Below are 21,399 nucleotides of genomic sequence, written 5' to 3'. Positions count from 1 at the left end.
TGGTTGCTATGGGTTACTGCCCATGGGCAAATTTGGCCAGTGTTTATAAATGAGCCCCTCTGGCTAGGTAGAACAGGGCCACATATAAAGTATGGGGCCCAAGAACAGAGGAATTTAATGCAGGTGTAGTAGTGGAGCCGCCATATTGGTAGAGGAAAGAATTACAAAGATAAATGTGGGGAGGAACCAGGCAAAAAATAATAATATGTTCCTTTTACCCCAGGGTGTGACCCACAAATCTCCCCTATTGCTAGTTATTACCAGGGTACCCTTACCCCAAAGACCCCCATGCACACATGGGGTCTGAACCCCACTTGTTATACCAAGTCTGGCATTTTATTAAGTGGAAACCTGGAGGTGGGAGACTTTCAGGGATATAGGTGGGGTACAAAAAAACCCAGTGGGCACCGGGGAAAAAATTATGGGCCCCAGGCCTGGTGGGCTCCGCCGGTCTCCCTTCCGCGACCCACTGAAGTTTATTTACACATGCCCAGAGGAGGTGGTCGGACAGTGGCGAGGGCCCCTGCGAGGGATGTGAAGGCCACGGCTTGGGTCCCTTGGGGGGTTCAGGGGCACCTTAGGTAGCAGTCCTGCACCCCCGCAGTCCAACCCTGGCCTGGGGCAGGTTCACTGACACGTTTCCAAGTGATAATCATCTGGCCCAAGAAAAAAAATGAAAAGAAAACCTGACCTGAAGTCGACTTTGTATAAATAGGAAAAGACTATTTATTCCTTTATTAAAAAAAAAAAATAATTGACCTTTAGAAAAATTCATCTCTACTGTGTCATTGAATATCTATATATATATATATATATATATGTAACTTGAAATCATGCCCCCACCCTGAATGAGAAGAAACATACATATAAATATAAGAGTATAGTGCAGAAAAGGGGCCCCTGGCTAAGCAAGAAGGCCGGGCCCCTATGTAAGAATAATAAATAAATATTACTCTTAAATCAGCTAACAAATTCCACAGTGCTGTACACAAGGCCACATAACAATCTATATACAAACTGGGGCCAGTAGCCCCCAGCGGTGTCTTCCCCCCACCCACACGTCAATGGGGCACCCACCTAGGGGGTCATTTACAACTCAGAAGGCAAAGAACAAGCACAGTTTGCCATGTTTTTGCCCTTTACGCCCTGACACCCAGCCTAGAGAAATTTCCACCTTAGTTTTGGGGCACAGAGACTTGGCGATGTCCCCATGAATACAGTGCTGCTTGTGTTCAGCAGCTTTGTATTCATGCAGGGTGGGCATCGGAGCCAAAAAAGCATCCCCCCTGCAGCCCCCTGGCTACTGTGCCATTCAGACATGCAGTTAGGAAGTGCCAGCTGATGCCCTGTGCTTACTGATTGCCCCATGGTGGGGGTAAGGGCTGTATTTATATATAGGCACCCCAGGGCCTATGCCCAGGGCAGTAGATCCGCCGGACGCAATTCAAAATATTCTCGGGCAGAAGAGCGAACAGGTGGGAACCCTAGTAATGTTGCTCTCACTTTAGTGCCTAAACCATCTGTGCCCTGATGTCGATCAGCATTTTTCAGCCGTACATATGTCCGCGCTCTCCTGCTTGCACTCCTGCATATTAATGCCCTGCTGTATTTTGGCTGATGGAATCCCTTATGTTCTACCCACCCATTCCATGTACTGTAACATTCATTTCATCACAGTCTGGGAGAGGGAGGCAAACAGGCTGCGTCCTGGCAAGAACAGAGGCTCAGCTTGGCCTTAGTTCAAATGATGAACAGTCTGGGTGGCACAGCCTTCCCTCTCCTTCCCTGTTACACACACGCAGGCTGGCACATACAGCTGGTATGTTATATTCACTGTGTGTATATTCATTTTTCTGCTCTCCTGAAGAATATTTTTAGGGTCCCAAAGTTAATATGATTCCAGTTTGGGCCCTTTGCATTCCTTAGCATCAGAGTGGCTGCATTGCCTGTTCTTACACACAGGTATAGGACCCCTTATCCGAAAACCCATTATCCAGAAAGTTCTGAAATACGTACAGTACCTGTACTTGATCCAAACTAAGATATAATTACCCCTTATTGGGGGCAGAACAGCCCTATTGGGTTTATTTAATGGTTAAATGATTCCCTTTTCTCTGTAATAATAAAACAGTACCTGTACTTGATCCCAACTAAGATATAATTACCCCTTATTGGGGGCAGAACAGCCCTATTGGGTTTATTTAATGGTTAAATGATTCCCTTTTCTCTGTAATAATAAAACAGTACCTGTACTTGATCCAAACTAAGATATAATTACCCCTTATTGGGGGCAGAACAGCCCTATTGGGTTTATTTAATGGTTAAATGATTCCCTTTTCTCTGTAATAATAAAACAGTACCTGTACTTGATCCCAACTAAGATATAATTACCCCTTATTGGGGGCAGAACAGCCCTATTGGGTTTATTTAATGGTTAAATGATTCCCTTTTCTCTGTAATAATAAAACAGTACCTGTACTTGATCCCAACTAAGATATAATTACCCCTTATTGGGGGCTGAACAGCCCTATTGGGTTTATTTCATGGTTAAATGATTCCCTTTTCTCTGTAATAATAAAACAGTACCTGTACTTGATCCCAACTAAGATATAATTACCCCTTATTGGGGCAGAACAGCCCTATTGGGTTTATTTAATGGTTAAATGATTCCCTTTTCTCTGTAATAATAAAACAGTACCTGTACTTGATCCCAACTAAGATATAATTACCCCTTATTGGGGGCAGAAACAGCCCTATTGGGTTTATTTCATGGTTAAATGATTCCCTTTTCTCTGTAATAATAAAACAGTACCTGTACTTGATCCCAACTAAGATATAATTACCCCTTATTGGGGCAGAACAGCCCTATTGGGTTTATTTAATGGTTAAATGATTCCCTTTTCTCTGTAATAATAAAACAGTACCTGTACTTGATCCCAACTAAGATATAATTACCCCTTATTGGTAGCAAAATAATCCTATTGGGTTTATTTAATGTTTAAATAATTTTTTAAGACTTAAGGCAGGAGATCCAAATTACAGAAAGAACCCTTATCCGGAAAACCCTAGGCCCGAGCTTTCTGGATAATGGGTCCCATACCTGTATATAAATGTCACTACTTATCATTCATTGGATTTCATCCTTCCCTATTCATTGCCCAGTCTTCATATCTCTATATCTCTGCCTGGTTGCTAGGGTAAGTGGAACCATAGCATACAACGGTTTAAAGGGTAACTAAACAGTCTACATCAGAATCGGGCGATCTTTAACACAGATGATGTTGCAGAATTATAGTTCCCAGCATCTCCCAGGAGCTAGGACTTGTATTTAGACAACCTCAGAGAGTCCCTAGGTTTTTAATGGTCATTAGTACCCAAGTGAAGCCCCCATATGCTGTGTATCTGAGCTCGGAACAATTTGGAATTATGTGATTTGCTTTTCCCTACTGTGCAGCCTCATCTGTATGGGAGCAATGAGCCTGTCCAACATCAATTTTTAAGTATGATGGTTATACATTCTGATCATGTCCCATGCTGACAGCGCCTGAATACCGTTGCCAAGCGTCTTCCCGGCTCCGCCCACCTACCAGCGTTACAAGTAGGGAAAAAAATGTCTTACACATTGTAACTGCTGGATATGGGGCGGGGTAAAAGGAAAAGGATCATGGGTAAATCCGTAGTGGTTAAAAATAGTGCTAAATTGCAAAGGGTTAACAAGCAGCACTAAAGCAGCAATAGGTATAAACAACCCGCTGTATTTTCAGGTCTAAGATTCAGATACAAATAGCTAGAAATGTCAGCCATAAAGCAGGGCAGGACTGCTGCTTACAATGGGGGGGATCAGATAGGATCTGTGCCACTGTGACAGAATGCTCTGTTATACAGATAGCTAGAATCTCAGCCATAAAGCAGGGCAGGACTGCTGCTTACAATGGGGGGATCAGATAGGATCTGTGCCACTGTGACAGAATGCTCTGTTATACAGATAGCTAGAATCTCAGCCATAAAGCAGGGCAGGACTGCTGCTTACAATGGGGGGATCAGATAGGATCTGTGCCACTGTGACAGAATGCTCTGTTATACAGATAGCAAGAATCTCAGCCATAAAGCAGGGCAGGACTGCTGCTTACAATGGGGGGGATCAGATAGGATCTGTGCCACTGTGACAGAATGCTCTGTTATACAGATAGCTAGAATCTCAGCCATAAAGCAGGGCACGACTGCTGCTTACAATGGGGGGATCAGATAGGATCTGTGCCACTGTGACAGAATGCTCTGTTATACAGATAGCTAGAATCTCAGCCATAAAGCAGGGCAGGACTGCTGCTTACAATGGGGGATCAGATAGGATCTGTGCCACTGTGACAGAATGCTCTGTTATACAGATAGCTAGAATCTCAGCCATAAAGCAGGGCAGGACTGCTGCTTACAATGGGGGGATCAGATAGGATCTGTGCCACTGTGACAGAATGCTCTGTTATACAGATAGCTAGAATCTCAGCCATAAAGCAGGGCAGGACTGCTGCTTACAATGGGGGGGATCAGATAGGATCTGTGCCACTGTGACAGAATGCTCTGTTATACAGATAGCTAGAATCTCAGCCATAAAGCAGGGCAGGACTGCTGCTTACAATGGGGGGATCAGATAGGATCTGTGCCACTGTGACAGAATGCTCTGTTATACAGATAGCTAGAATCTCAGCCATAAAGCAGGGCAGGACTGCTGCTTACAATGGGGGGGATCAGATAGGATCTGTGCCACTGTGACAGAATGCTCTGTTATACAGATAGCTAGAATCTCAGCCATAAAGCAGGGCAGGACTGCTGCTTACAATGGGGGGGGGATCAGATAGGATCTGTGCCACTGTGACAGAATGCTCTGTTATACAGATAGCTAGAATCTCAGCCATAAAGCAGGGCAGGACTGCTGCTTACAATGGGGGGGATCAGATAGGATCTGTGCCACTGTGACAGAATGCTCTGTTATACAGATAGCTAGAATCTCAGCCATAAAGCAGGGCAGGACTGCTGCTTACAATGGGGGGGATCAGATAGGATCTGTGCCACTGTGACAGAATGCTCTGTTATACAGATAGCTAGAATCTCAGCCATAAAGCAGGGCAGGACTGCTGCTTACAATGGGGGGATCAGATAGGATCTGTGCCACTGTGACAGAATGCTCTGTTATACAGATAGCTAGAATCTCAGCCATAAAGCAGGGCAGGACTGCTGCTTTGTAATAGAAAGTAAGGAGGATCAACTAATTAAACACCCTTCCCTATGCAAGTGCAAAAGTGAATTATAATTGAGGTGAGAAAACATTCCACCTAAATACTAAATAAAACTCTGTAGAATCTTTTACCCTTTGTTTATACTGTACAAATAATAAGAATACATTTGTTTAGTTTGTAATGTTAAGCAGGAATTGTGGGAAGGAGTAATACCTAGCACCAATACCCCGCACTTGAAAGTCTGGTAGTTACAGTTCAACAACAAGAGGTACACAGGCTTTGTTTTGCACTAATATGGGCCCACTCTTAGCCACCTAGCCACGGATACAATTTCCCCACAATAGAAACAAGTACTTGGTGGAGAATGCGGAGAAGCGCAAAGGTTCACAGACCCTATAAAACTTTTATGCGCAAACCCAGAAAATGAAAGCTCAGAACTCATCAATCTGTAACAGTTTATTATTGCATGAAGAGTCTGTCGGAAAGTAAGTGCTGAACAGACACGGGGCCTAAATGGGTTTTTTGTAGACGTTGGTGCAGAGCAATAGGTTCTGTGCTCACAGCAGCGGGAGAAGCCCGAGTTCACCCAGTACATTGAAAGGGTCGCTATAAATATATGTTCAGCATAAAGCCATTTGTTGTTGATAAATTCGATAAACATCCAGTAAGGGACAAATTGCTTTAAATATATAGAAAAGTATCCTTATAATTGTAATTCTCTCTCTACATATCCCTGCATAGGGTGCCACCTGTCCGGTTTTGACCCAAACAGCCCCAATAACATTGATGCGGGGATCAAGCAATCATCATAGCCCCGCCCCCGTGACGCCAGCCCCACCTCCTGCCCGTTCCCTGTATAACTCAGCCTGCAGCCTTGTGCCTTTATATGGGGGGCACAGAGACCCTCAGTGACTGCTAATATCCTTATCATTTACAGTAGGGGGTACATTATCCCTTATAATACATGAGTGATACTCAGAGTTCCCTGTATAACTCAGCCTGCAGCCTTGTGCCTTTATATGGGCACAGAACCCCTCAGTGACTTCTAATATCCTTATCATTTACAGTAGGGGGTACATTATCCCTTATAATACATGAGTGATACTCAAGAGTTCCCTGTATAACTCAGCCTGCAGCCTTGTGCCTTTATATGGGCACAGAACCCCTCAGTGACTGCTAATATCCTTATCATTTACAGTAGGGGGTACACTATCCCTTATAATACATGAGTGATACTCAGAGTTCCCTGTATAACTCAGCCTGCGGCCTTGTGCCTTTATATGGGCACAGAACCCCTCAGTGACTGCTAATATCCTTATCATTTACAGTAGGGGGTACATTATCCCTTATAATACATGAGTGATACTCAGAGTTCCCTGTATAACTCAGCCTGCAGCCTTGTGCCTTTATATGGGCACAGAACCCCTCAGTGACTGCTAATATCCTTATCATTTACAGTAGGGGGTACATTATCCCTTATAATACATGAGTGATACTCAGGGTTCCCTGTATAACTCAGCCTGCAGCCTTGTGCCTTTATATGGGCACAGAACCCCTCAGTGACTGCTAATATCCTTATCATTTACAGTAGGGGGTACATTATCCCTTATAATACATGAGTGATACTCAGAGTTCCCTGTATAACTCAGCCTGCAGCCTTGTGCCTTTATATGGGCACAGAACCCCTCAGTGACTGACTGGCACCCCCTAGTGCTAGGGTACAGTCTGTGCCAAGGCTACGTGTCAGATTTCGGTAACTACTTTACTTCATTTCCGTTCTTGTTCTAAATCATGTGAGTAAAGAGCAATAAAACCTGTAATGATTTCATTCTCGGAGTTGGGGAAAGAAATATCAGCAAATCCATTGTTATTCAGATGGAGCCCGTCACGTCCCACTAGCCGCAAACAAAATACTACATTCCTGTATAGAAACGGTTTTGGAATAAATTCACTGTTATACCAAGGCAGACAAACAATGTAGAGAATGATATTCTGAGATAATTTGCAATTGGTCTTCATTTTTTTTATTATTTGCTGTTTTTTTAATTATTTAGCTTTTTGTTCAGCAGCTCTCCAGTTTGGAATTTCAGCAGCTATCTGGTTGTTAGGGTCCAATTTAACCTAGCAACAAGGCAGTGGTTTGAAAGAGAGACAGGGATATGAACAGGGGAGGCCCTAAATAGAAATATAAATAATGAAAAGTAACAATAACAATAAAGTTATAGCCTCACAGAGCAATAGGGTTTTTCTGGTTTCTGGGGTCAGTGACCCCCTATTTGATAGCTGGAAAGGGTCAGAAGTAAAAGGCAAATCATTCAAACCTATACAAAATAAAAATGAAGTAATTGTAGTTTTTGAATTATTTAGCTTTTTGTACCACCGCTCTCCAGTTTGGAATTTCAGCAGCTATCTAGTTGCTATAGTACAAATAACCCTAGCAACCAATCAGTGGCTGGAATGAGAGAGTAAAAGATGAATAGGAGAGTAACAATAGCAATAAAATTGTAGCCTTAGCAGCAAAAGCTTATTGGATGCGGAGGTCTGGGACTCCCATTTTAAACCTGAAGAGAGTCAGAAGAGGAAAGCAAATAGTTCAAAAATTATAAAAAAAAAAAAAATAAAAAATGAAGACCAGTTGAAAAGTTGCTAAGAATTAGCTCTTCTATAACGTATTAAAAGTTAAAATAAAGGCAAACCACCCCTATAACCGGGTAAACGCCTCCTCCCAGGAGTGACAGACTCCTCCCCTGGTAATTTACCAATTTATACCACAAGGGGGAGTCAAAAAATGGTCAGGTCTTGAACAAACAATGGCAAATACCCCAGGCCAGAAAATATTGAGAGAAGACAAAGAGAGAGATTCCTACAACAACAAGAACCGACAGTCGGATGCCACTGCCACTCTGTAGCGCAGACATCTCTAATCCATATAGCAGTCAAGGTGGGAGGAGCAAGGGGAAAAACTACAAAAAATATTCTTGCAACTCCTACACAGGCTTTTGTCTCAAAGCTAGCAATCTAAAGATAGTTGTGTCCCTCCAGCAGTAATGGCTGCTTTGGGTCAGTGTACAGAGCGGTTCTACCATTACTTACAAGGCACTGCATGGCGGTAGAGATTATCTCGGATAATCTGCTGTAGCTCGTGGTCTGGAGATGCTTTCTGAAACCTTTGGTTAAGATAATGCCTCAGGTCCTTGTTGAGTCGGCTTCCTGTAACGATAATAAAGAGACGCACAAATGAGACATTTTTATTGCTTAGCGGTCACAGGTTTGCAAGGAAATTTGGTTGGCACACTCGCAGGGATGGCATTTGGTGGCGCTGGGGGTTATTTATGCACAAGGCGTGATTGGCCACGTACTATTGGAATGCTTAATGGTAACCCTCATTGGCAGTTTTAATGCAGAGCTTCCTATGGTTTTACTATCGGCTTTGTACAATATGGTGGATCGATGAGACGACTGACGTCGCAAAAGCCTTGGATATCGGTCATTTCGTCGATCGGGCGGGACAAAAGATGCAAAAGTTAGGGCTGAATTGACAGATAAAGGTAGAATTCTACCTCCATATAGGACGATTCAGCCCTGAACGTTAGTGGAGTATGGCCACCTTTAATTAAAATATTGGTCATTGTAACTTTACCCTCAAAAATGACCTTATCTGGCATTAACAAGAACAGTGATCCCCAACCAGTGGCTCAGGGGCAATATGTTGGTCACCAATCTCTTGGATGTTGCTCCCAGTGGGCCCCAATGCTTATTTTTGAATACTAGGCTTGGAGGCAAGTTTTGGTTGTATTAAAAACAGTTGTACTGCCAAACAGAGCCTCCTGTAGGCTGCCAGTCCCCATAGGGGCTACCAAATAGCCAATCACATCCCTTATTTGGCACCCCAGCTAATTTTTCATGCTTGTGTTGCTCCCCAACTCTTTTTACATTTGAAAGTGGCTCAAGGGTAAAAAGTTTGGGGACCCTTGAACTAGAGGGTAGTGCAGGGATCCCCAACCTTTCTTACTCGTGAGACACAGTCCAATGTAAAAAGACATGGAGAGCAACACAAGCACCATAAAAGTTCATGGAGGAGCCAAATAAGGGCTGTGATTGGCTATTAGACAGCCTCTATGCACCCTATCAGCTTACAGGGGCTTTATTTGGTAGGAAATCTTGTTTTTATTCAACCAAAACTTGCCCCCAAGTCAGAAATGTAAAAATAACTCGCTGGTTTGGGGGCACTGAGAGCAACATCCAAGGGGTTGGTGACCAAAATGTTGCCCCCGAGCCACTGGTTGGGGATCACTGGGGTAGTGCATGGACCACAGGGTCAAACAGATAGCCTGCCCAACTGCCGTAGATGTGTCCCACACCCCATAGGTGGTCCCTATTCATAATCATTGCCATGCTGGCAGCCTATTGGATAAGTCCAATTTAGCCCAAGGATTGGAGCCCAATTTAGGTCCATCGCATGGTAAAGTCTGGCAAAGATCTGCTCATTTGACACCCTTGCCAAACAAAAGGAATCTTGCCACGTCTTGCTAGCTCTTGAGAGGAGGAGTCTGCAACTAAAATCGAATGCACTTGGGGTGCTCACCACCCCCAAAATCAGGATTTGCCTAATAACAAAAGTTCATCAGAATCCTTTGCATAACAATATTTCAGCACAGCTGTCCTGTATCAATACAATGATTCTGTAATTGCAAAAAGCTTCTGTGGCTTCTACAGCCAACTAGCCCAGATAGTCCAGATGAAATACAAAAGTCTATTTTTGCTTTGGCCAAAGTCTACTAAAAGTCTGCCGCACCTATCAAAACTCTATGGTGACAGCTTATACGTCATCAACACACGGTTACATTTCAAAATTTGAGTGTTCTGGATTGAAATCAGCATTGAGAGGAATGGGATTGTGGTAGAATTTTCACCAGTGGGCTCCAACATGGAGAATTAAAGAAGGTAAAGGCTTGTGTTGTAGATACCTGCCATATGGCAAATTATTTTGTGCCAAATTTGACAGTGTAAAATGGCACAGGGCTTACAAAAAGGGAACATGGGTAAACTGGATTGGGGAGGGTTTGTTCCAAGCAGGTGTGATTTGACCAAAAATGTACATTCGGATTCAGATTCAGCTGTTTAAGGTTCTGAAGACCAACCTTTGGGTCAAAATCTATTGTAGGAAAAATTCTGAAAGTTTCGGTTTTGTCTTAATCCGTCCTCTTCCACTCCAATAAAGATTAGAGAGGGCTCATTTCCAAGAAAAGTCTAGATGCAGAATCTGGCCTGGGTCTACAATGTGCCCAAACTCCGTTGCTTATGATAAGCATAGACTCCCCATCTGGGACGCGTTCAAAGTGCAGCCAATCAGGAATGTCGTTATAGGAGTCATTATATTGAGCGATTTCCCTGGTGCAACCAACCCATTCCAGAACTTGGAACATCCAAACAGTTTTTGAGAAGAAAAGGTATCCAAACGGCTGCCCAAAGAAAATGCCACATCAGCAGATTAAACCGCGCTATCCAATCACAGAGAAATGTTCTTGTCTTCAGCGAGGATTTGTAATTGGAATTTTGGAGATAATGACAGACTCACGCTTAGCAATTAAGGGGAAATTAGTCTAACCACTTAGCGCCGATTTAATTTTTTTTTTAACTAAATAAGATCCAGTGATACTCGCCGAGTCCGGTAAGTCCCTATATTATCGTAAAGACGGCAATGGAATCGTTAAGTCTAAATATACAGTCTCCAAAGGTTTGATAACCCGTGGTAACAAGGCTGGAGATGGGTTTTATTCTCGCTAATAAATCTTACATGCATTGTTTTATTACAACGCTATCCTAATTATAACCAATGCACGACATGCATTAATTAAAAAGTTCATAATTAAATAGCAGGAATAAACCGAAGATCTGCTTCCATTCATACTCCCATAAACACTGGTTAATAAACTGGCTTTTAATGATATTCTAAACGACTGTGTCATCGATTTCTTTATTTTTGTAAATGGATAATAAACGATCCGGGTAACTTGGAATTTATTCCATGCGTTCGATTGAAATGAAAGCTTCTGCTCGGTATTGTACGGAAAGTATTGAAATAAAAGCTTCTGCTCGGTATTGTACGGAAAGTATTGAAATGAAAGCTTCTGCTCGGTATTGTACGGAATGTATTGAAATGAAAGCTTCTGCTCGGTAATTCCCACTGTAACATACTAGTTAGGTAGGAACCAGTGTGAGACCGCAAGATGTAAAATCTGACTCTTATGGTACAGCAGGGACTCCCAGCCCTTCCCGGTCTTCACCGACGCCCTTTTGGGGCCCCGGAACTTTCTGCTGCAGTCCAAGCTGGGACCCTGCAAACTTTTAGAGTTCAGATGAAAATAAGAGATACCGGCAAGGTTTAGGCATAATTGTAGTCGGGGTACAGGCAAAGGTCGAGGCGGGCAGCTAGAAACGTAGTCAGGAACAAGGCCGAAGTCAAAACCAGAAATTCCCAATTAAAGAAGCTTGAGCAGGTACTGATAACAACCAGAAGCCAGCTTGGGCAAGGAGAGAATGAGAAAACAGTTTAAATAGGCAGTTTTTGGGCGCACAACAGGCCGGAAGCGAAGGGGGTGAGTAACGCGCGTCTGCCGGCCATCGCGGCCCAAGGCAGGAGACCGCACCAGACCGGCAGAGCGCTTCATACCCACCCTTGTTTGTGACTGCTTAGTGGGACAGTCCCAGTTTGTGGAGCTTAAAAGGTAACAGAGCTCTGCTATTGCAGAGGGAAAGGCAGATACCGGCCCTGTGGTTATCCTTAAGCCAAGAATCGGCCCCATCTGTCTTTCATGTTGGATCTGATCTGATCCTAGAGACCCAAGTTCAATTCCCCATGGCAACTCATTGTGACCCTGTACAAGCCACTTAATCACCTTGTAAGATTTTGACTATATATAATAATAATTCCAACCTGGTGTCTCTGCCTACTTAGTGCTCCTATAATGGCTTCCTTCCTTGCTGTAAAAAGCTCTTTTTTTTTTTGCAGGGTGTTATATAAAAATAATTCCCCTTTCCCTAAACATGGGCCTCCTACATTAATTACAAAATGGAACCAACCTGCCGGGGTAGTGTTTCTCTGGGGTAGTGGAAGTACAAGGACAATCAACTGGTATCAGGTGACATTAACTGTATAAAAGAGAGGGGAAGAGTGTGAATACAGCCAGGAGGTCCCAGCAAGCCCCCAGCAGGAAGCATGAGTAAGAGGCCACTTTGTGCCAAGGGGACCCCTAGAACAGTGGTCCCCAATGAGTGGCTCAGGAGCAACTTGTTTCTCACCAACCCCTTAGATCAGGGATCCCCAACCTTTCTTACTCGTGAGCCACAGTCAAATGTAAGAAAGACTTGGAGAGCAACACAAGCACCATAAAAGTTCATGGAGGAGCCAAATAAGGGCTGTGATTGGCTATTAGGGGCCTCTATGCATCCTATCAGCTTACAGGGGCTTTATTTGGTAGGAAATCTTGTTTTTATTCAACCAAAACTTGCCCCAAAGTCAGGAATTCAAAAATAACTCCCTGGTTTGGGGGCACTGAGAGCAACATCCAAGGGGTTGGTGAGCAATATGTTGCCCCTGAGCCACTGGTTGGGGATCACTGCCTTAGATGTTGCGCCCAGTGACCTCAAACAGGTGCTTCATTTTTAATTTCTGGCTCGGAGGCAAGTTTTGGTTGCACAAAAAACAGCTGTCCTTCCAAACAGAATCTCTTCTGGCTGCCAGTTCACATAGGGGCTACCAACTAGCCAATCACAGCCCTTACTTGGTACCCCCAGGAACATATTTTCATGCTTGTGTTGCTCCATAACTCTTTTTACATTTGAATGTGGCTCACAGGTAAAAAAAAGTTTGGGGACCCCCTGCTCTTAGAGCAGTGATCCCCAACCAGTAGCTCGTGAGCAACATGTTGCTCTCCAACCCCTTGGGTGTTGCACCCAGTGGCCTCAAAGCAGGGGCTTATTTTTTGAATACTTGGCTTGGAGGCAAGTTTTGGTTGCATAAAACCCAGTGTAAAGTCAAAGAGAGCCTTCTATAGGCTGCCAGTCCACATAGGGGCTACCAAATAGCCAATCATAGCCCTTATTTGGCACCTCCAGGTACCTTTTTCATGCTTGTGTTGCTCCCCAACTTTTTTTAAATTCGAATGTTGCTCAAGAGTAAAAAAGGTTGGGGATCCCTGTCTTAGAGTATAGACAGCCTACAGGAGGGCCAAGTGGTAGAATTATCCCACCAGAGTTGGGAGCCAATATGCAGACGTAGGGTGGAGTTGTGTTTCTCTGGAATTTCACTGTAATGGTTGTTGGAACCCGAGTGCAAGTAAGTGCCATTCTTCTCATTCAAAAACTCATGTCCCTTTGTTGTAAACCTTCAAGCAGTTTGATGTCCTAGTACAAAGCTGATGGGGGGAAATCAAATTATTAGGCTTAAAAAAAGTCTGTTTTGTCCTGAACTCAACAACCACCACCACCAAAGAATGCCATAGGGCAAAGAAACGGGGTACCTCCTGTTATAAATCACGGTAGAACACTTGGCTTTAGCGAGCAACACCCATTGAATGAAGCCCCCTCGGGCATGGGAGCACTCCTCTTTTACTCTAAACTCCCCCCCGATATACGTATAATGTTCCTCTGAAATAAACAGCCATCGTATTGATTAAACATCAATTAAATTAATTGACTTGCTCTCCTTGCTGTAACCTGCGCAAAGCAATGTTCAACATCAGTACCGTTCATTTTGCCCGGTCTAATCGATTAATTCCACTTCATTTACTTGTCCCTTATACTTCACGCAGTGTAAAAAAAACAAAAAACAGATGAAAGAATATAAACGTCCATTTTAGCAAATTGCTATATTCATTTAATGGCTTGTTTATTGCATTCGGCGCAGGAACTGTAATATGATTAGAGAGATACAGTTTTGTAACCTTAATGGTTTTCATGGAATCCTTTTGTATATGTCAAATTATGGAAATGTGTTCTGTTGGGCGGAACTGAGTGAAGCGCCGCGGCTCGGAAACAAGATGAACATTGTTATTCTTCAGCCTGCTGACTAGGTGAATTTTAATTTGCAATTGTACTGAGCGCTGCCAAAAACAGAAATACTGCATTTCATAGTGAATTTCCAGCAGTCCCCGTTGTAAAATGCATTGAGCAAATGAGTACAGCCTTATAATGGCCTGCACCCCCAGCAACCTTCAGCCATTGGAGGGTCCTATCCCACAGTCCCTTCCCAGAGGCTATTATCCCCCACTGCTACTATAGGCACCATCTCTCCCTACTATACCTGCTATCCCACAGCCCCAGTCCCTTCCCAGAGGCTATTATCCCCCCACTGCTACTATAGGCACCATCTCTCCCTACTATACCTGCTATCCCACAGCCCCAGTCCCTTCCCAGAGGCTATTATCCCCCCACTGCTACTATAGGCACCATCTCTCCCTACTATACCTGCTATCCCACAGCCCCAGTCCCTTCCCAGAGGCTATTATCCCACTGCTACTATAGGCACCATCTCTCCCTACTATACCTGCTATCCCACAGCCCCAGTCCCTTCCCATAGGCTATTATCCCCCCACTGCTACTATAGGCACCATCTCTCCCTACTATACCTGCTATCCCACAGCCCCAGTCCCTTCCCAGAGGCTATTATCCCCCCACTGCTACTATAGGCACCATCTCTCCCTACTATACCTGCTATCCCACAGCCACAGTCCCTCCCCAGAGGCTATTATCCCCCCACTGCTACTATAGGCACCATCTCTCCCTACTATACCTGCTATCCCACAGCCCCAGTCCCTTCCCAGAGGCTATTATCCCCCCACTGCTACTATAGGCACCATCTCTCCCTACTATACCTGCTATCCCACAGCCCCAGTCCCTTCCCAGAGGCTATTATCCCCCCACTGCTACTATAGGCACCATCTCTCCCTACTATACCTGCTATCCCACAGCCCCAGTCCCTTCCCAGAGGCTATTATCCCTCCACTGCTACTATAGGCACCATCTCTCCCTACTATACCTGCTATCCCACAGCCCCAGTCCCTTCCTAGAGGCTATTATCCCCCCACTGCTACTATAGGCACCATCTCTCCCTACTATACCTGCTATCCCACAGCCCCAGTCCCTTCCCAGAGGCTATTATCCCCCCACTGCTACTATAGGCACCATCTCTCCCTACTATACCTGCTATCCCACAGCCCCAGTCCCTTGCCAGAGGCTATTATCCCACTGCTACTATAGGCACCATCTCTCCCTACTATACCTGCTATCCCACAGCCCCAGTCCCTTCCCAGAGGCTATTATCCCCCCACTGCTACTATAGGCACCATCTCTCCCTACTATACCTGCTATCCCACAGCCCCAGTCCCTTCCCAGAGGCTATTATCCCCCCACTGCTACTATAGGCACCATCTCTCCCTACTATACCTGCTATCCCACAGCCCCAGTCCCTTCCCAGAGGCTATTATCTCCCACTGCTACTATAGGCACCATCTCTCCCTACTATACCTGCTATCCCACAGCCCCAGTCCCTTCCCAGAGGCTATTATCTCCCACTGCTACTATAGGCACCATCTCTCCCTACTATACCTGCTATCCCACAGCCCCAGTCCCTTCCCAGAGGCTATTTATCCCCCCACTGCTACTATAGGCACCATCTCTCCCTACTATACCTGCTATCCCACAGCCCCAGTCCCTTCCCAGAGGCTATTATCCCACTGCTACTATAGGCACCATCTCTCCCTACTATACCTGCTATCCCACAGCCCCAGTCCCTTCCCAGAGGCTATTATCCCCCCACTGCTACTATAGGCACCATCTCTCCCTACTATACCTGCTATCCCACAGCCCCAGTCCCTTCCCAGAGGCTATTATCCCCCCACTGCTACTATAGGCACCATCTCTCCCTACTATACCTGCTATCCCACAGCCCCAGTCCCTTCCCAGAGGCTATTATCCCCCCACTGCTACTATAGGCACCATCTCTCCCTACTATACCTGCTATCCCACAGCCCCAGTCCCTTCCCAGAGGCTATTATCCCCCCACTGCTACTATAGGCACCATCTCTCCCTACTGTTGATTTAAACACACCCTGACCTGCAGTTTTCCCCATTTCAGCTGTAATCATTACTAATTCCCCTTACAAACATATTAATGTACATCCATGCTATAAACTAATGGGATAATTGGGGGTTACAATACCATAAAACTTGGCACTGATGCAGACCCTGTTGCAGCCTTTGGCTACAAGGCCTCAGTTCGGCTCAGCCCCTCACATGGGTAGCAGCCAATTCACTACCATTGGGACCCCCTTACACTGTGAGAGTCCCAGGCACAAAACTGCAGAATCCCCCTGAGGAGGAACATGCAATTATCAGTCCGGCACAGGCTGCTGTTTGCAAGGTTGCTGAATTAACAATGGAAAATGCAGATTGGAGGAGAAAATAAAACCCCCAGAGCAATTTGTTAACGTTAGTGAGAATATTATCTCCCTGATAAATGACCGGCACGGATGCCTGGCGGGTTTACATGTATTCCTGACAAGTTCCCCGCAGCATCTCATGATTAAAGCACAGAGAAAAAGCACAAAAATACATATATTTGTCGGCGGCTCTAAACCCATCCTCGTTGCGACTCCTGAGTCCGTCAGAGAGAGGGAAATGTAAACGTATTGAGCCGCAAACAAGATGATTAAAATCAGCCGGTCCTGCAGGGAGAGAGAGGGATTATGGGAATATTTGTGTGTGAGAGGTGTGACCGACACAGGGAGTGACTGTCTCTTTAGAGAGCGGCTACGCGGGGAGAGCAACGAGCCGCGCTTTTCTCTTTCATTAGCGCAGTAACGACTATGGCATCTTAATGAGGCCGCGTGAACTAAGTGGCAACGGTTTGGGGTTTAAACTGCGTAGCGACAATTAGTTTTCATTTGTAAGAACCTGTAGAAATGGAAATTCCTAGAGACTTGTGTAAATGGCGTTGCCTTTAAGTACCCTATTAAAGAATCTCCCCAAACTGGAATATATATATCAGTAAATATTGCCCTTTTATATCCCTTGAGCCGCCATTTAGTGATGGGTTGTGTGCCCCCTCAGAGATCAGCTGACAGGAAGTGATGCAGCTCTAACTGTAACAGGAAGTAGTGTGGGAGCAAAAGGCAGAACTCTGTCCATTCATTGGCTGATGGGGCCTAGCATGTATGTGTGCCTTGGCTTGTTTGTGTGCACTGTGACTCCTATGATCCCAGGGGGCGGCCCTTAGTACTTCAAATGGCAGTTTCTATATAGGATTACCCAATGGCACATACTGCTAAATAAGTATATTTATATGAAAATGGTTTATTTAGATGAAGCAGGGTTTTACATTTGAGCTGTTTATACAATATATTTCTATAGAGACCTACATTGTTTGGATGTGACCCCATCCACAAGGCTTCTTTAGTGGCACTAAAGAAAAGACAAAAATTTTGGCCGCCACAACAGGTACAATGCAAGCGGGGCTTAACCCCTGTGTGTTTTTTTCATGTGAAGCAACGTTTTGGTCATGGCATAGACCAAAGAAGGATATTACAGGTAAAGGATCCAGAATGCTCGGAACCTAGGGTTTTCCGGATAAGGAGTCTTTCTGTGATATGGATCTCCATACCTTAAGTCTACTAAAAAATTATTTAAACATGAAATAAACCCAATAGGGCTGTTCTGCCCCCAATAAGGGGTAATTATATCTTAGTTGGGATCAAGTACAGGTACTGTTTTATTATTACAGAGAAAAGGGAATCATTTAACCATTAAATAAACCCAATAGGGCTGTTCTGCCCCAATAAGGGGTAATTATATCTTAGTTGGGATCAAGTACAGGTACTGTTTTATTATTACAGAGAAAAGGGAATCATTTAACCATGAAATAAACCCAATAGGGCTGTTCTGCCCCCAATAAGGGGTAATTATATCTTAGTTGGGATCAAGTACAGGTACTGTTTTATTATTACAGAGAAAAGGGAATCATTTAACCATTAAATAAACCCAATAGGACTGTTCTGCCCCAATAAGGGGTAATTATATCTTAGTTGGGATCAAGTACAGGTACTGTTTTATTATTACAGAGAAAAGGGAATCATTTAACCATTAAATAAACCCAATAGGGCTGTTCTGCCCCCAAAGAGGGGTAATTATATCTTAGTTGGGATCAAGTACAGGTACTGTTTTATTATTACAGAGAAAAGGGAATCATTTAACCATTAAATAAACCCAATAGGCCTGTTCTGCCCCAATAAGGGGTAATTATATCTTAGTTGGGATCAAGTGCAGGTACTGTTTTATTATTACAGAGAAAAAGGAACTATTTGCTTATTCTGAGCTTTCTGGATAAAGAGCTTCCAGATAAGGGAGCCACTGCCGCTCCCACTCTGCTGTTAAAATGAAAGATGGGCGTGTGTTCCACAGTGGAACGCATAGCGGCGCATTGGGGAGCGGTGGGGACTGGATTGGCTGGCTTGCTGGCAGGGTCCAACAGGGTTGGGGCTCACCGGGATTTTTCCCGTTATAACGTTATGCCAGTCAGAGCCTCCCTGTAACACAAGGACAATATGATAGTTCATGAAGCATAGGGGCATGGTCCAGGGTCAGACTGGGCTGGCAGGACACCAGGAAAAACCCTAGTGGGCCCCACTGACCCAGACCAGATCCCAGCTGGCCTTCCTCCCCTGATTGCAGTGAAGTATAATGTACGGTCTTGGCAGTTGGGGGACCCTAATGGGGTGTGGGGGCCCCTGGAGTAGCACCCACATTGGGCCTCAGTCCAACCCCGGCACGGCCTGTAGTTCTGGATAGTTAATTCCCACCAGGGGCCCTTATTTCACGCTCAAGGCACCGATACGTTGTTTTCTGCCGCAGCAGCGCATCCGACGATCGGCTCTTAAACCGCCACCGTAGGTTTTATTGGCGACGAGGATGATTGCGCATTAAACCAAATCACCATAAAGAATCCCTAATCCCGACCACATCTCCCAACAATCACGCAGTTCCGTGCCGTTCCGTTCCCCGCTCCCCTTATGTCCCAGCTGCTCTCCGACACTGCTCATAAATAAGGGGGCGCAATAAAACCCATTAATAATTAGGCCTCTCATTGGCCGTACGCCAGCGGCGACAATGGGAAAGTGATTTATAGGAGTCGGACGGGGCTCATCTGCCGGAGCTGGGCACAGGGATGGTCAGTGGTCCAGCTGCCTCTTTCATTCCTCTTCATTTGTACATGGTGCAAGAGGCAAAGGGTTAATGAGTACAAAATGATGAACCCAATGCATTTAAACCAGAAATTCAACATGGATACAGACTCCAAAGGCCGGGGGTAACCGAGGCATGAATACCCCTTACCCTGAGGGTGTAGGGGGCTCAGAGTCGGAATATTTGGAATTCCCTGGGGAAAAAGAGGGAATATCCCTATCATAATAATGTTGTAATTGAGCTCAAATAAAGGGTAAGTGTTACTACTCTGCCTAGAAAGATACTGGGGGTCATTTATAAAAGTTGCGCAGCGCAGAATTATTCACACAGCGAATTTATTTGCCCTGCCCGTGTTTATATTTATAAAGCTGGACGAGACTGGGGCATTTAATGCGCAAACATAATTGTGATATTTTTATTCACAGTGCGAATGTCCTATACGGCATATTGACAAATTACTCTGCATCTGAATTACGGGTTGGTACACCTATAAGTTAACTTTTAGTATGTAATAAAATGGCAAATTCTAAGCAACTTTTCAGTTGGTCTTCATTATTTGCCTTCCTCTTCTGACTCTTTCCAGCTTTCAAATGGGGGTCACTGACCCCGGCAGCCAAAACGTATTGCTCTGTGAGGCTCCAGTTTTATTGTTATTGTTACTTTTTATTCCTTATCTTTCTATTCAGTCCCTTTTTTATTCACATTCCAGTCTCTCATTGTAACTCTACCTTTGCAACTCCCTGGTTGCTAAGGTAATTTAGACCTTAGAAACCAGATAAGTGCTGAAATTTTAAAACTAGAGAGTTGCTGAACAAAACGTACACAACACAACTGCAAATTGTCTCAGAATATCACTCTCTACATCATACTAAAAGTTAACACAAAAGGTGAACAACCACTTTAATAGCCCCCCTCTCCCCCCCCCCCCCCCCCCACCGCCATATTCACTGACTCAGGGGTCATGTCCGAACCTCCCACCCCCACGCGGCATAACGATGTCTCACCTTGATGGTCTGAATCACACAAGGAATAATGGCAGCTGGTGCCCCGGTGTGGGAGGAGAGAAAGTGCCAACATCTCCGTCTCTGTGCAGGGAACCAGCCAATTAGAGCTGTGAACTTGTTTCGCTCAACTGAAATTTAGGTCAGAACGACGCATTCTAAATTCTAGAAGAGAATTCGCTAAAATGCCAGACGTGTCACAGCACAGAAAGGGCCAACACCTGGCATTAAGGGCAATATGGGGACGGTGTGTTTTAGCATCTTTGTGTATTATAAGGGATAATGTACCCCCTACTGTAAATGATAAGGATATTAGCAGTCACTGAGGGGTTCTGTGCCCATATAAAGGCACAAGGCTGCAGGCTGAGTTATACAGGGAACTCTGAGTATCACTCCTGTATTATAAGGGATAATGTACCCCCTACTGTAAATGATAAGGATATTAGCAGTCACTGAGGGGTTCTGTGCCCATATAAAGGCACAAGGCTGCAGGCTGAGTTATACAGGGAACTCTGAGTATCACTCCTGTATTATAAGGGATAATGTACCCCCTACTGTAAATGATAAGGATATTAGCAGTCACTGAGGGGTTCTGTGCCCATATAAAGGCACAAGGCTGCAGGCTGAGTTATACAGGGAACTCTGAGTATCACTCATGTATTATAAGGGATAATGTACCCCCTACTGTAAATGATAAGGATATTAGCAGTCACTGAGGGGTTCTGTGCCCATATAAAGGCACAAGGCTGCAGGCTGAGTTATACAGGGATCTCTGAGTATCACTCATGTATTATAAGGGATAATGCACCCCATAATTGAAATTACAATTATGTTATAAGACTTTTAGTATCCTTATATTTGGAAACAAGGTGCACACAATTTATTATAATGCACATGTTTCAATTTAATATCCATTTCTTTGAATTAAA

General features: G+C 44.5%; 1 protein-coding gene across 12 annotated transcripts in view; it reads right to left on the bottom strand.

Annotated features, from left to right (window-relative positions):
* magi1 (membrane associated guanylate kinase, WW and PDZ domain containing 1) overlaps positions 1-21,399 on the bottom strand; it is a 299,144-nt gene that overhangs the window by 154,900 nt on the left and 122,845 nt on the right. For all 12 annotated transcript variants that reach the window (XM_031901235.1, XM_031901239.1, XM_031901241.1 and 9 more), the window contains exon 2: positions 8,325-8,441. In XM_031901235.1, coding sequence (XP_031757095.1) covers positions 8,325-8,441 — 117 coding nt within the window. The remainder of the gene's footprint in view (positions 1-8,324; positions 8,442-21,399) is intronic.

The sequence above is a fragment of the Xenopus tropicalis genome, chromosome 4 (genome assembly GCF_000004195.4).
Source record: "Xenopus tropicalis strain Nigerian chromosome 4, UCB_Xtro_10.0, whole genome shotgun sequence".
Taxonomy (NCBI): domain Eukaryota; kingdom Metazoa; phylum Chordata; class Amphibia; order Anura; family Pipidae; genus Xenopus; species Xenopus tropicalis.
The sequence above is the reverse complement of the archived record's forward strand: the minus strand, read 5'-3'. Positions and strand labels throughout refer to the sequence as shown.